This window comes from Schistocerca serialis, chromosome 2 (assembly GCF_023864345.2).
Source record: "Schistocerca serialis cubense isolate TAMUIC-IGC-003099 chromosome 2, iqSchSeri2.2, whole genome shotgun sequence".
In the NCBI taxonomy this organism is placed as follows: domain Eukaryota; kingdom Metazoa; phylum Arthropoda; class Insecta; order Orthoptera; family Acrididae; genus Schistocerca; species Schistocerca serialis.
Window position 1 is genome coordinate 927,258,967 of NC_064639.1, and position 17,305 is coordinate 927,276,271.

Here is a 17,305-nt window from a genome sequence, read left to right on the forward strand (position 1 = left end):
GCGAACTATTTGGCCACCCAGATCTCCCGACACGAATCCAATCGAACATTTAAGAGACAGAATTGAGAGGTCTGTTCTTGCACAAAATCCTGCAGCGACAACAATTTCGCAATTATGGACGGCTGTAGAGGCAACATAGCTCAATATTTCTACAAGTGACTTCCAACGACCTATTGAATCTATGCCACGTCGACTTGCTGCACTACGCCGAACAAAAGGAAGTCCGACACAATATTAGGAGATATCCCACGATTTATGTCACCTCAGTGTATACCAAGTACCACATTGTACTTGCCAACGCAACTTTCTTCTGACAACGTGCTTTAGTCGAAATGAAATCAAGCTCTGTGTGTGTGGGGGGGGGGGGGGGGGGACGCACCTTTCCTTTTCAGTGTTGCGCTTATGTAATAAATATTGCAATATGGAGACCTGTTTTGACTTATCAGTATTTTCGTCGCACATAGCAGAAGAGAGCTCTGGAATGGACTAGCCATCTAAATTCACCGTGTGTTACTGATAAAATCCACAAGCTGTATCTGTGTCATCCGCCAATAGCACTCAGAGTTTTACTTTTTATCGACACCAAGCACAAAGTGTCCACACCAATCCTTCCGACTCTGCTGCGGCCATACCTCGTCCAGCATCGCCCCTGTGATGAAGTTGCCCATGTTGCACTCCCCTTGCTTGCACGCATTGTTCGACGTGTCGAGAAGGACTTTGGTCTCCCCCACCTTGCGGGTCTCCAATTCCTCCAGGCCCGCTTGCCATGGGGCCAGTGCTGCAAGAATCTCTGGGTCTGAAAAAGAAGGAAGGAGTTGAAGCAGCATCGGGACCACACATGCAAGTTATATATTTATATCGGGAGTAATACATCCGTAGCTTCCTTTCACGTGAACTCTGGCTGCTACAACCGGTGGAGGAGTGAACTATAGTTTACTGTAAAATATACACATCCACTGCTGTGAAGCGACAAATGAAAATTTGAGGAGGGAGGCGTGCTAGGGTAGTCCCTCCAGATGTGCCAGGGTGGCATAGTGGTTGGAGCATCTGCCTAGTGAGCAGGAGACACGGGTTCGAATCCCAGCCTTGGTACAAATTTTCATTTGTCGATTTAGTTTGCATACATAGATCATAGATATTTGAGACTTGAGAAGGTCTTTGGAACCATATAGTATCGTTTGATAGACATCTACATCGTGCGCTCGGCTAGAGTGCCTATGACTAATACGGGATAGACATCCGTACTTACTGCTTTTGAGAACTGGAGCACACGAAAGGAATGCTCTGAATCGTTCCAAAATCGGAAAATGTGTAGAGCAGTGGAGCCATAATTGTGGAGAGATATTGTGCACGTAGACCCAACGGCTTCCAGACTAGACGGGTCTATCACGGCACGCTCTCTCGGTGAAGAGCCGTTGAAGGAACTGGAAACGTGCACGTTAAGTGCCGGTATGCCTTATCGACGTCAGAGAGCACAATGTCAGAATCTGAGCGACTCGAAAGGAATGGAATCACTGGTATTCAGGAAACGAGTTTGTCACTGCGGGTCCGGAACCGCAAGACCGCTACGGTCGCAGGTTCGAATCCTGCCTCGGGCATGGATGTTCGTGATGTCCTTAGGTTAGTTAGGTTTAACTAGTTCTAAGTTCTAGGGGACTAATGACCTCAGCAGTTGAGTCCCATAGTGCTCAGAGCCATTTGAACCATTTTGTCACTGCGGCTCGTATGGGACGCTCTCCTGCGACAATGATACGGGTGTGGAACCCGTGGACAGAGGAGAGTCGAATACAGTGGCGATGAGCGGGTACTGAACTATACTGTGTGATCACAGGATGGGATGACTGCCGATTTGTCCACATGGTAGTAACCGACAGAAGAACTTTGTCCATACTGTTTTCTCGACTCTGGAGCACTGTAGCGGGTGCAGACATGTCTGCATCCAACGTTCAGAGCCATGCTGAGGGATGGGCTTGTGGTACGCATGCCGTTTTTTCATCTTCCATTGACCATAACACCACCAATGCCTCGGACTGCAGTGGGCACGTCAGAGCCGTCACTGGCATGCTGAATGACAAAATGTCTTGTTTCCAGACGAGTCTCGCTTCAGCTTGTTCTGCGGTGATGGCCACGTAAGTGGTGAAAGCAATCGGGCAGACCGAATTATTGAACCGCACAGCAGACAAATGCCAATGGTGATGGTTTGGGTCGTCATTCGCTACAACTTGCGATATTGTCTCCTAGTGATTCAGCACAACCTGAGCAGCAATCACTACACCACGGAGGTTTTAGATGATGATGATGATTGGTTCGTGGGGCGCTCAACTGCGCGGTCATCAGCGCCTGTACAAACTCCCAGTTTTTTCACAGTCCAATTTTTATCACAGTGAATGATGAGGATGATGATGAAGTGATGAGAACAACACAAACACCAAGTCCCCTGGCGGAGGTTTTAGAAACAGAGGCACTTACCCTCCTCCACGTAGCTCCATATGCCATATTTCAGCAGAACCATGCCCAGCCACATGTGGGGAGGAATGTGCTAACCTTCTACGAAGAACGGCGGTTACCACTCCTCTCTCTGGTCTGCCTGTTTGCCTGACATGTCATCCATCAAAAATGTCTGGGATATGGTCGGTCGGCAATGTCTGCTCTGGACCGCCTGTAACCATTCTCGATGCCTTGTGGACGCGTCTGCAAATCCTGTGTCAGGGTGCTCTTCAGGAGAATATCCATGCCACGACGTCTACTGACTTTTATTGCAGAATGTGGCGGCTTCATGCCGCACCGAATTCTCAGTCAAAATGCATATAAAATTCTGTAATTCATTTCACTTGCTCAGTACATTGTTATGTCACTAACCTTTGGAATAAATATGACAGTAATCATATGTCTCCGCATCGGTGTTCCAATTTTCTCGGGCTGTTGGTTGACTGGTTGATTTGGGAGAGGGGACCAAGCAGCGAGGTCACCGGTCCGATCGGATTATGTAAGGATGGGGAAGGAAGTCTGCAGTGTCCTTTCATAGGAACCATCCCGGCATTTGCATGAATCGATTTAAGGAAATCGCAAAAAACCTAAATCAGGATGGTCGGATGCGGGTTTGAATCGTCGTCCTCCCGAATGCGAGTCCAGTGTGCTAACCACTGGGCCTCCTCGCTCGAGTGTACATCTTCATATCCCTCCTAAGAATCATCAGGCGCATTTTAACTGGTTTTTCGGCAGATATCCGTAGCTTCGTGTTTGCGAGGTGTAACTGGAGTCGGCCAAACAAATACTGCTAGTCATCCCTATCATATTTCAACCAATGTCGATGAAAAGCGTCGGTTTGTTTCCCATTACAAAGAAAATTGTTTTTAATGTGGAAGTTTACGTGCTTATTCGACACAGCGGTTTCAAATTAGTGTAGTGCGATATTAGTTTTATCGATATCTATTACCGAAGAATGACTAGTACTCCAATATTGACAGCATCTCCCTGGCCATGAAGCAGCACTGCTCAGTTGCTGCTACAGTACTGGTTATTCTTCAGCCGGCCGCTGTGGTAGAGCGGTTCCAGGTGCTACAGTCCGGAACTCCGCTGTGCTACGGCGGCACGTTGGAATCCTGCCTCGGGCATGGATGTGTGTGATGTCCTTAGGTCAGTTAGGTTCAAGTAGTTCTAAGTCTAGGGGACTGATGACCTCAGGTGTTAGTCCTATTGTGCTTAGAGTCATTTGAACCATTTTTGGTTATTCTTCATATTTTACTGTCCATGTTCATACAGTGCACAAAAAACCATATGAACAGTATCTGTTTGGGATAATTACAGCCACACACTAGCAAAACATCTAAGAAAATGCCCCTGATGACTCTTAAGATAGGCATACAGCGAAAGTTTTTCGCTCTCAAGGAATTTTTGTGGGTAATATGTGACGTGTAAACAGTGTCGAAGTCAGCTAGCCGACATTGTTAGATTGTGGAGCTAGATCTCAGATAGTCGCTCTCTGAGAGTTTACGCCTCTCGTGTAGACGGCACCCTTCATCTGTTGAGAGTACGCGGAGAATGGTGAGCGGCCTTTTGCGTCCCAGAATTGTGACTTATCGCACAGTTTTCTACGCTACCACATCTCGGTAATTTACATTGTCGCACTCATTAAATAAAATTAATCAACAAAACTGCGTGTTTTGAGCCTATTATACGTTGTTATGAGCCCTTATGTGTGAACGTGGCACGTTTCTGAGCGAAGAAATCGCCCACTTTGCCTCCTAAACTAACTATACAAGCAGTTAGCCTATTTCGAAATTTCTCGGTGTAAACAATCCTACGCAGCAAATAACATATAAATACATCAAAGACATATTATATACACTCCTGGAAATGGAAAAAAGAACACATTGACACCGGTGTGTCAGACCCACCATACTTGCTCCGGACACTGCGAGAGGGCTGTACATTCAATGATCACACGCACGGCACAGCGGACACACCAGGAACAGCGGTGTTGGCCGTCGAATGGCGCTAGCTGCGCAGCATTTGTGCACCGCCGCCGTCAGTGTCAGCCAGTTTGCCGTGGCATACGGAGCTCCATCGCAGTCTTTAACACTGGTAGCATGCCGCGACAGGGTGGACGTGAACCGTATGTGCAGTTGACGGACTTTGAGCGAGGGCGTATAGTGGGCATGCGGGAGGCCGGGTGGACGTACCGCCGAATTGCTCAACACGTGGGGCGTGAGGTCTCCACAGTATATCGATGTTGTCGCCAGTGGTCGGCGGAAGGTGCACGTGCCCGTCGACCTGGGACCGGACCGCAGCGACGCACGGATGCACGCCAAGACCGTAGGATCCTACGCAGTGCCGTAGGGGACCGCACCGCCACTTCCCAGCAAATTAGGGACACTGTTGCTCCTGGGGTATCGGCGAGGACCATTCGCAACCGTCTCCATGAAGCTGGGCTACGGTCCCGCACACCGTTAGGCCGTCTTCCGCACACGCCCCAACATCGTGCAGCCCGCCTCCAGTGGTGTCGCGACAGGCGTGAATGGAGGGACGAATGGAGACGTGTCGTCTTCAGCGATGAGAGTCGCTTCTGCCTTGGTGCCAATGATGGTCGTATGCGTGTTTGGCGCCGTGCAGGTGAGCGCCACAATCAGGACTGCATACGACCGAGGCACACAGGGCCAACACCCGGCATCATGGTGTGGGAAGCGATCTCCTACACTGGCCGTACACCACTGGTGATCGTCGAGGGGACACTGAATAGTGCACGGTACATCCAAACCGTCATCGAACCCATCGTTCTACCATTCCTAGACCGGCAAGGGAACTTGCTGTTCCAACAGGACAATGCACGTCCGCATGTATCCCGTGTCACCCAACGTGCTCTAGAAGGTGTAAGTCAACTACCCTGGCCAGCAAGATCTCCGGATCTGTCCCCCATTGAGCATGTTTGGGACTGGATGAAGCGTCGTCTCACGCGTCTGCACGTCCAGCACGAACGCTGGTCCAACTGAGGCGCCAGGTGGAAATGGCATGGCAAGCCGTTCCACAGGACTACATCCAGCATCTCTACGATGGTCTCCATGGGAGAATAGCAGCCTGCATTGCTGCAAAAGGTGGATATACACTGTACTAGTGCCGACATTGTGCATGCTCTGTTGCCTGTGTCTATGTGCCTGTGGTTCTGTCAGTGTGATCATGTGATGTATCTGACCCCAGGAATGTGTCAATAAAGTTTCCCCTTCCTGGGACAATGAATTCACGGTGTTCTTATTTCAATTTCCAGGAGTGTAGAATTAACAAACCAAAATTTAAAAAAATGGTCACTGAAGAGACTCGATCCCACGATAATTTGAAAATATGAACAAAAGTCTAACACGCCACCCACGGCGCCGCATCAACACTACACTAACACCCTTCTCAAGCATGTAGTAGCACTGTGGGACAGTTGAGACTACTGTCGCGATGGATACGCACTGTGGGTGAATATCAACGATGTATCGGCAAAAAAAGTAATGAAGAAAGCTATCAGGAAGTGGACACAGGACGAAGCTGTGCGTTTAATTAGTACGTACACGGAAAGGTCAGAGTTGTACGGTTCAAGAGCGCCCTTATGATAGTTTGTAGGGATGGGGTAGCCAAACCGTTGCTGGGAGGGGGGGGGGGGGGTGGGTATGAACTATTATAATATTTTGGAAGGCGAAAGGCGACTTGTAAGTAGCAATAATAAAGTTCCAGTTCCAACCCTGTTAAAAACCTGCATAACATGGACTTTTAAAGTATTTTTTGAAATTAAAACACGTGAGTACACTATTTGTTTTTTCCTTTGCGTGAGAGCAAGGGGTGTATGCCCCCCCCCCCCCTCCCATTGCCTCAGGGTATGGGCGTCCTTGGTACAGTTAGTGGACTACAAGAACTGAGATTAACAGCAAAGATTGTTGGCTGAAATGGCTATAGTTTTTGACGCATCCACAGCCTTGATTTCATTCAACATAGCTCAGAGCTCTACAATAATACAACATTATCTCTCTTCTGTATCTGTTGTGTGGCGGACGATACTTCGTTTTTGCTGTTTGTCTGTTATGTGAAAATTTTGCAACTGATTTCAAATTAACTTCCCGATGAAATACAGACTTTCATCATGGCTTCTAAGTGAATGAAAACGCAGTATTAACCTTTTCATTCATGGAATACGTGTATCCCACTAAGTTACTATGCAATTTGAACGTTGGAACTTCAATATCTCATGTCTGTCTAGTGCTAGCTCCCAAATGCTTTCGGAGCTTGGAGAAAAATGCTGCGGACCACGGGTGGAAATATAGAAGGCTATGGGTGTTCAGATGGGGCGTCGTCGTTTGTAGGTGGCACAGTACATCTATTTACAAAAATCAGGTTAAATCACCTTCTTCTACATCCCAACGATGTCTAAAGTAACTAACTGTGTTTTTTTATACCTCACATTGTTCTGAAACATTTCTACGCCCATCAGCAATTCTGCTTGTTTTTGCATAATTTGTATGTAGTGGGACGTGTACGCCCCACAATACTTCATGGGATGTAGAAAACATTGTTATACTGTATGTGAAAGCCATCTTCAAACGTAATGTTGAAAATTTGTGAGCGATATTTCACGTTTTTCATTGTTAGGAGAACAAATGTGTTTTGGTATTGATTTCTTACACTTTTTTCCATAATTTCCATCCTGATAAATCATAAGTTCACATGAAAACATGGATCCATTAAGGTTCACCCATTTTCAAAATCGATCAGCTCAAAATTTTTTCGGGAGTGAAAGAGTATAACTTATCACAAAGGAAGACAGTTTTTGAAGTTTAATTTTTCAAACATACGCAAAACAAATTTGAACCATGAAAGGGTCAACTCGCTTGTCTGGTGTGTGGCGTAGGGTGCTTGTGTACCACTGCTACTTCTGCCTTTTCCTGTTGCAGTTACAATGTTTCGCAGTAAAAACGATTGCTGGTAAGCCTCCAACTGCGCTCGAATTTCTCTACTTTTTACCTTCACAATTTTCTCGCGAGATATACGAAAAAGGGAACAAAGTATACTGGCTGATTCAGGATGGAGAGAAACTGAAATAAACCTGAAATTTACCACATGACTGTATTGTCATCTCATCTAAAAATATGAAAATATTCGAAAAATTTCACATGCACAAGAATAAAAAGCAGAAAATAATTATTTACATTAATTTTCTTGTATAATACGTTTTTAAAACCGATTAAAAAGTGTAAAATAATTTTTCATACCCCTATACTGATTGCTAACCTCATATAGGTAGTCCTGAAAATTTGTGCTCGTGAATTGATAACAGCTATGAGCAATACATGGAATGGTACGACTAGGCTAGACAATGGCGGTTGTAGGGAAGGTCTACTCCGGTTCACAGAAAGAAGTCTAGCAAAGCTTAGCTCAACTATAAATGAAACCAAGTACAGGACACTTGTTGACCCTTCTTGAGTACTGCTCGAGTGTTTGGGATCGCACCATGTCATATTGAAAGAAGACATCAAAGCAATTCAGAGGAGTGCCCCTACGTTTGTTTCTGGCAGGTTCGATCTGCAAGCGAGTGAAACAAAAATGCTGTGTGGATTCAAATAGGAATTCCTGGAGGAAAAAAGACGCTATTGAGAAAGTTTACAGACTCGGCATTTTCTACCCCGACTGCAGAACAATTTTACTGCCACCAACTAAGATTTCGCATAAGGACCGCGAAGATAAGAGAAATCGGGTCTCGTACAGACCGTCGTTTTTTCTTCGCTCCACTTGTGAGTGGATCAGGTAAGTGGATGACTAGTAGTAGAACAAGGTAGGTACCCTTCGCCACACACCGTGTGATGGCGTGCGGAGTATGTGTGTAGATATACACTTGGATATGGGCGTATAGTTTTCCCTTGTCAGAGTGCTCCAGGATAAATTATCCAGACAAGACAGTTGTACTAAATCTTCTTTCTGTCACTTCTCTTTTGCAGCCATGCAAGACCTTAAGCTCATTGTTAAACTAGCCAAGATGGAGATCTGGTCCTGTGATAACAAAGTCCCGTTATTTCGACAGAAATACCACTGCCACCGAAGAACATACTGTCTTAAGCCTAGCGTACGCACTGCTAAATAAGAATGTCTTCACTAGTTTCTTAGCAGTTATGAGACAAACGCAGTATCATTATTTCCTTGCAGTCACGGTTCTAGGCCAACGTAAGACTTGTCGTCTTCAGCTGGCTTAGCGCAGTTGTCAGTCCGACCAGCGTGCGCTCACTGCGCTCTCTCTTGGCAATATTCTGAACCCGATAGGCTGCAGCTCGTGACAGGTGGTGCTGGCAGCGCTACCTATTGCCTTAAAACGGAACTGCGTAGCCATGTTGCTGGCCGTGGGCGAAGCAGTATACACCAATTCAATAACTAGCGGCAAAATGCTGTCAGAACACTAAAAATACTGCTATGTTCCTGTTTATTTAAAACACACTGACTGAAAAGTGTCTCATTCTACCTTCCCCAAAACGTTGAAATATTATCTCAAAAATTTTGGCAAGCAAATATAATCGCGCTTTTTTAAATATGCAACTCACCTCAAAATCCCACAGGCTCCACTAACTGTAACTCACTATCAGTCGCACCACAGTCCACTCCTTTCTTACTCTGTCATTCAGCCCAACTCATTAGCATTATTTCTTTGTGCCCCTCTGCTATTGTTTCTTTGTCACAACCACAGTCCTCTGCATTCCGTCCTACTACAATAGTCTCCTCTCACTTTCTCTGCCTCTATCTTGCTCTTTCTTACTGCTAATATCTCATTTCTTCCTTCTTACTGCTGCTTCTCACTGTCGCTGCCTCCCTCTTGCTGTCTGTTACTGTTAATATCTCATTCCTTTCTTCCTACTGCCGCTGTCTTTTCCTACTGTCACTTTATTCCTAAACCCCAACCCCCTGGCACTACCTCCTTCACTCTTTTTCCAGCACTGTTCTGTCACTGTCATCTATTTCCACTGCTATTGTGTCCCGCTCTTTCTCTCACTCGGGCATTGTCATCTGCGCTCTTTCTATAACACAACCACTGTCTACTATCTTCCTTTATTTATTACATTTCCATCTCTTTGTCACCACTCTCTCTTAGGACTGATAAGCGCGAAATTTTGAAGGTGCTGAAGAAGATAGAATGAGGCAGCTGGTACCCCACTTTTCAGTCAGTCCTTTAAATAAACATGAACATATTCGCTTTCTTTGAGCTAAGATAGGAGTATATGTCCTCTGGCCCCTTCTTTCCTGTGTTGTAGCATGACATCTAACTCAAATGAAAAGGAACGTATTGGTCAGTAAAATTTACATGATTTACTTATGTGAAATTGAAATAAAATGAAACTAATTTTACAGCTCAGACTGATTTTATGTACAAAAAGTTTTGCACGTTCTTCAGTACTACAAAGTGAGATTTCCAGATAATGGAGATACTGTACAGCATATTTCCCCGTGCTACGTCACTTTATAATCTGCGTTTTCGCCTCACACCGGATTTTAGGTGCGTATTTTACGCGTGCAAGTAGGGTAACTTTGACCTTCTATATCTCGCAAACGGATAAACATAATATGAAAATTTTCAAGGTTGTTCGACATCGCAATCTTAGAAGTACAGTGAAAAAAATTAATCCATTTGCTGTGCACAGCTGTCTCGGAACCCGCGGCTGTGTTTTGGTTCGCTGGTGACGGCGCAACTACAGCAAATAAAAAAGGAAGTGAGGGTTTTTCTGAGGAACCGAGCATGAATTAATCGTGCCTCCGTAAGTCTCAACAAGACCCCCCACAGACCATATAAAATGCAAAAAGAACCGACCGATTCGCTCTATTTCCTCAGCTGGAGGAAGAATGTAACATTCCTACTTTGACCCTGTATTATAGTATAGTGACACTATGACGATCCTTTTGTTGGGTATACAAATGGTCCCTAGCTCAAGGGCTATCCGAAACATTTAACCCTACCTTTTTATCACCAACAGAAGCCTACGTACGAACACTGTAAAATCCACTTTTACGAGCGGCGTTTTCGTACATATTAGTAAGCTTGCTGTCGCATTCATGCCGATACTGTATCTATTTTCTTTATTAATACAAGCAGCAATCATTAGCTTACAAATTCTGAATTTTAATTACTTGTTTGTGGTAGCGATTGGTGAAACCTTTGCTGTTATGACATGCTACAAGAGTCATATCACTTACTCGAACATTCGTTACAAAGTAGAGCAAATTTCATTCACGTATTCTTGGGATTTTATATCAGTGAATTTTTGTGTATTGTGAAGACACCTCTAAGACATTTCTGGTGGAGCTATGTAGCTTTGAAACTCGTCTGCTAACAAATTTCATAAAAATTGCAGCTGCTTTGGTGGATTTCCTTCCTTCCACAATATACTATTATTCATTGTATTTCAACTGTATCTAGCTACATTTTTCACTATCATGTTGAATTGTTTTAGTGCTCTTACCAAATTAAAAAAAATATCCAGGCAGTATTTCGGCACAGATCAAACGAAAGTTCAAATCATTTCTATATTAACTAATATTTATGTGTAACCAACCACTGCACCAACTACTGCTTTACCGACTAATGAATCTGTCTGATCATTCGACTTCACGGTGCCTCAAATGTTGACTCCAAAGTCCGCAGTGAGTAACTACCCTTAACTGTTAGTCATTAATCTTCAGGTCTAAGACCAATAAATTTTTGCGTTTTATGAAATGGGCAGCAGTACATTTCCGTACGTGTTCTACATCTACCGCTAGTCACCTCACGGTGTGTGGAGGTTCTCCCTTCTATTCCAGTCTCGTATTGTTCGTGGAAAGAAAGATTGTCGGTATGCCTCTGTGTGGGCTCTGATTTTATCCTCATTGTCTCTTCGCGAGATATAAGTAGGAGGGAACAATATACTGCTTGACTCCTCGGTAAAGGTATGTTCTCGAAACTTCAACAAAAGCCCGTACCGAGCTACTGAGCGTCTCTCCTGCAGAGTATTCCACTGGAGTTTATCTGTCGTCTCCGTAACGGTTTCGCGATTGCTAAATGATCCTGTAACGAAGCGCGCTGCCCTCCGCTGGATCTGGTACGGATCTGGTACGGATCCCACACCGGTGAGCAGTATTCAAGAAGTGGGCGAACAAGTGTACTGTAACCCACTTCGTTTGTTTTCGGACTGCATTTCCTTAGGATTCTTCCAATGAGTCTCAGTCTGGCATCTGCTTCACCAACGATTAATTTTATATGGTCATCCCATTTTAGATCACTCCTAATGCGTTCTCCCAGATAATTTATGGAATTAACTGCTTCCAGTTGCTGACCTGCTATATTGTAGCTAAATGATAAGGATCTTTCTTTCTATGTATTCGCAGCACATTGCACTTGTCTACATTGAGATTCAATTGCCATTCCCTGCACCATGCGTCAATTCGTTACAGATCCTCCTGCATTTCAGTACAATTTTCCATTCTTACAACTTCTCGATATACTAGAGCATCATCCGCAAAAAGCCTCAGTGAACTTCCGATGTCATCCACAAGGTCATTTATGTATATTGTGAATAGCAACGGTCGTACGACACTCCCCTGCGGCACCGCTGAAATCACTCTTCCTTCGGAAGACTTCTCTCCATTGAGAATGACATGCTGCGTTCTGTTGTATAGGAACTCTTCAATCCAATCACACAATTGGTCTGATAGTCCATATGTTCTTACTTTGTTCATTAAACGACTGTGGGGAACTGTATCGAACGCCTTGCGAAAGTCAAGAAACACGGCATCTACCTGTGAACCCGTGTCTATGGCCAAGTGAGTCTCGTGGACGAATAGCGCGAGCTGGGTTTCACACGATCGTCTTTTTCGAAACCCATTCTGATTCCTACAGAGTAGATTTATAGTCTCCAGAAAAGTCATTATACTCGAACATAATACGTGTTCCAAATTTCTACAACAGATCGACGTTAGAGACATAGGTCTGTAGTTCTGCACATCTGTTCGACGTCCCTTCTTGAAAATGGGGATCACCTATGCCCTTTTCCAATCCTTTGGAACGCTACGCTCTTCTAGAGACCTACGGTACACCGCTGCAAGAAGGGGGGCAAGTTCCTTCGCGTACTCTGTGTAAAATCGAACTGGTATCCCATCAGGTCCAACGGCCTTTCCTCTTTTGAGCGATTTTAATTGTTTTTCTATCCCTCCGTCATCTATTTCGATATATACAATTTTGTCATCTGTGCGACAATCTAGAGAAGGAACTACAGTGTAGTCTTCCTCTGCGAAACAGCTTTGGAAAAAGACATTTAGTATTTCGGTCTTTAGTCTGTCATCCTCTGTTTCAGTACCATTTTGGTCACAGAGTGTCTGGACATTTTGTTTTGATCCAGCTACCGCTTTGACATAAGTCCAAAATTTCTTAGGATTTTCTGCCAAGCCAGTACAAAGAACTTTATTTTCGAATTCATTGAACGCCTCACGCATAGCCCTCCTCACACTACATTTCGCTTCGCGTAATTTTTGTTTGTCTGCAAGGCTTTGCTATGTTTATGTTTGATGTGAAGTTCCCTTTGCTTCCGCAGAGGTTTTCTAACTCGGTTTCTTACAAGTGTATCTGGCTGACGGCTAATGTTATCGTTACAAGGGACGTGAACGCAAGCGTGGATGCTTAGCAGACAATATTTATGACATCATAGAATAGAATTTCATGTTACGATGCATTTCCCACTATGATCAAAAGAATGGACCGCTTTGGATTTTAGAAACACGCTTTCTAGGTTACAAGCTGAACCGAACGGACGTCGTATTAGAAGACGACTATCTGAAGCTGGGTTGTAGGTTTCCGTGCCTAAATCTGAAAAGCGGAACTCTTATAAAATAGCTTTGCTGTGCATCTGTCAGTCTATCTGTCTGCCTCTCTGTCCTACTGTCAATAATTCTTTTCTCAGGACCGGGTAGACGTATCACGCTCAAATTTATGTCACATATTAAGGTCATTGGCCCCTGGGCAGTGTAAAACATTTAAGATTCTAAGTCGGTGAGATGAAAAGATTTGGCCATTTATGTCACATATTTTCAAACTCGCAAACTCACTTCCCTTTGAGCTCGAATCATGCAATTCGGTGAGAAGCAAGGTTTCGCAGCACAAGCAACGTAAAATATCTGAAACGTGTTAAATTGTAATTGTTTCACATAAGAAATATCTTTCTGCCATTTGAATACACACTGCATTCGTCATTTGTCAAAGGCATAACACACGAACATTACTGCATGCAAACATAAAATGTAGCCTGCAGTCATGTTTTACTAAGTAAATAAATTTGTTTTACTAAATCTTCTCTCTCTGCCTATACGGGGTGAGCAGTAATAAAATCGACAAGCAGCAAGTATGGACTCCTGACTGGAAAAGGGGAAGAGAAAAAGTCCTACGAGCATGTGTCCGGAAATGCATCGTTGCCACGGTTGATGGTACTGAAGAAAGAAAATTCCTGTGACCACGTGCCGTGTGCTCCTTGTGTGCTGCAGGCTGTGTGACTGACGCAGAGTACTGTAAGCAGCAGAGTGGTCCGGTGTTCGTGTCGGGAACAAGGCGAAAAGGCTTTCGTGTTCGGCCAAGCGGATGGAAACGTTCGAGAGACAGCACGACTGTAACAAAACAAGTACCCTCACAGACACCAACCACATTACACAACATTTCAAGCCCTTTTAGGGTGTTTGTGTGATAATGGGTCCTTTCAGACACGCGAACGTGCTGGGAGTCGGCGGATGGGGCGTATACCAGATTTGGACGACCGGGTTCTGCAGGATATTCGGACGAACCCAGCACAGGCTCCAGGCAAGGGGGCCGCCAACATGGTGTAAGCCAAAGTACTTTCATGTGTATCCTGCGTGATAGGTATGTGTGAACGCATGCATTGCATCCCATGGAGGCCACTTTGAACATCTGTTGTCACGTAGACGCTATGCAGCTCGGTAATGTGTTCCGGAACGATTTGTTGTCGTCCACCCACACCGTCCGTTTCCGGACACATGTTCATACCACATTTTTTTCTTCATTCTCAGCCAGGAACCCGTCCCTGAAATTTGTCGTTTTTATTAATGTTCACCCTGTGTAAACTGAAGCCACCTGCTCGCTTCTTTTTTGTCCAGGTTAGTCTGAGGAAGTACCACAGAGATTCTGAATCGTCTTTGAATTCCTGGGACCAGTATCTTGCCAGTATCGACATCGATAACATGCAAAAATTGTTGAAATTCTAGATTCTGGGATGCATGATCTATATAGTGGTTGATGGTTGGAGACATAACATCCTCGTTACAGGTAGTCTGCGAAAACCAGGCCGGCCGCTGTGGCCGTGCGGTTCTAGGCGCTGCAGTCTGGAACCGCGGGGCCGCTACGGTCACAGGTTCGAATCCTGCCTCGGGCATGGATGTGTGTGATGTCCCTAGGTTAGTTAGGTTTAAGTAGTTCTAAGTCCTAGGGGACTGATGACCTCAGTGGTTAAGACCCATAGCGCTCAGAGCCATTTGAACTATTTGCGAAAATCAGTTCATAGAAGTTGGCCACTGAAGAATCTTGTATACGACTGGAGTTAAACCCCTCAGGCCTGAAGATGGAGCACTGAAGCACCGAAACTGGTAGACATACAATAAATAACATCGTAAGGACGGCTATAGGTGCTCCATTTTTTACGTAAGTGAACGGCCAAAGTCACTCAAACCTCCAATCTGAACGATGGACATAAGAAAATAATTAACTTCGTACGGAATCCTCAAGTGTTCGAGTGCTACTCGAACTTGGACAACTTTGTATTAGAAGTTTGAGCCTATGAAAATATGCTGTTTCAAGGCATCGACGAAATGAAGCTTTCATTAAAAATTCCTGTCAATTTTTGTATGGGTTGTAACAAAAAAACGTCAGGAACGTGTAAAGATGGCCCAGGGCATTCTGTGTGCGAAGTAACGGACAGGAATATAAACTCTTTCCCCACTTCTACTGCCGTTGTTAAAGAGGATTACCGGCAATCATTCCTAGGCCAAGAAAATTAGAGTACTGCCTTCCAATAATTAGTGGAGTCGTGGAAACTGTTTTAATTACTCAAGTAGGTCTCTGGTATTAATAATCAGAGTTTGCTCAATCTTTGAGTGGAGTTTCAGATGTGATCAAAAGAAAACCGCCTAAATTTAGTTTTTATTTATTTATTTGTTTTGCGTGCTCGGAGACTAAGCGTTTAATCCAAAAATCTATGGCTAACAGATATTCAGAGCATTAAATTCTGCATCGATTGAGTGCTAAAGCTTTGCTATTTGATTAAATTTTCCTATAGCAAGGCTACGTCAGAGAATATAAGCGTGCTTGTTCAAATACAGATTTATGTGAATAGGCAGAATATGGCATTGCGGTCGGCAATGCCTATATAAGACAAGTGTCTGTAGTAATTGTTAGATCGGTTACTGATGCTACAATGGCAGTTTACCAAGATTTAAGTTAGTTTGAATGTGGTGTTCTAGTCGGCGCACGAGCGATAGGACACAGCATCTCCGAGGTAGCGATGAAGTGTGGATTTTCCCGTACGACCATTTGAATACCAGAAATCCGGTAAAACATCAAATTTCCGACATCGCTGCGGCCGGAAAAAGATCCTGCAACAACAGGATCAACGGCGACTGAAGAGAACCGTCCAACGTCACAGAGGTTCAACCCTTGCCCAAATTGCTGCAGATTTCAGTGCTTTGCCACCAACAAGTGTCAGCGTGCGAACCATTCAACGAAATGTCATTGATATGGGATTTCGCTGCCGAAGACTCACTCGTGTACCATAGATGACTGTAAGACACAAAACTTTACGTCTCGTTTGGGCCCATCAACACCGACACTGGACTGTTGATGACTGAAAACGTTTTGCTTGGTCGGACGAGTCTCGTTTCAAATTGTATAGAGCGGATGGACGTGTGCGCCTATGAAGACAACCTAATGAATCCATGGATCCTGCATATCAGCTGAGGACTACTCAGTCTGGTGAAGGCGCTGTAATTGTGTGGGTTGTGTGCAGTAGAAGTGATGTGGGACCCCTCATAGTCTAGATACGACTCTCACAGGTGACACGTAAGCATCCTGTCTGATCACCTGCGTGCATTCATGTCCATTGTGCATTCCGACGGACTTGGGCAATTCCAGCAGGACAATGCGACACCCCACATATGACTCCAACTGCACTAGCTCCACACCATTACAGAGCCTCCACCAGCTTGAACAGTCCCCTGCTGATATGCAGGGTCCATTGATTCATGAGGTTGTTTCCATACCTTTACACGTCCATCCACTTGATACAATTTGAAATGAGACTCGTTCGACCAGGCAACGTTTTTCCAGTTATCAAGAATCCAGCGTCAGTGTTGACGAGGTCAGGCGAGGCGTAAAGCTTTGTGTTGTGCAGTCATCAAGGGTACACAGCTCCTGAAACCTGGTTGGTAGGTTCTCAGAGAGCGCACAAGATAAGGTTATGATTGTGGATTGGGCTGTAAACAGTTACTGTGAGTTGCACAATCAAACACACAACTTTATTTTCCTGCATACCACTTGTTTACACATTGCATAAAAGATCACAATTAAACAATATGCATGAAGGCCTAGTTAAAAAAAACTTGAGATGCCTTCTGGGCTTAAGGCCCAAAACCACACCAAAAACAAGAACGGCTGAAGCCTGGCTTAGAAATCAAAATCAATAAAAAGAGAGGGTAAAAATTATTTTTTTCTAAAAAAACTTGCAATTGAAACAATTAGTGGCTGAAGGCCTACACTAGACGTCTGAAGGACAAC

The 17,305-nt window shown here is 44.6% G+C and overlaps 1 protein-coding gene across 1 annotated transcript in view; it reads right to left on the minus strand.

Moving 5' to 3' along the window:
* LOC126458298 (apyrase) overlaps nt 1-17,305 on the minus strand; it is a 171,865-nt gene that overhangs the window by 33,817 nt on the left and 120,743 nt on the right. The window contains exon 5 of the mRNA XM_050095242.1: nt 633-796. Coding sequence (XP_049951199.1) covers nt 633-796 — 164 coding nt within the window. The remainder of the gene's footprint in view (nt 1-632; nt 797-17,305) is intronic.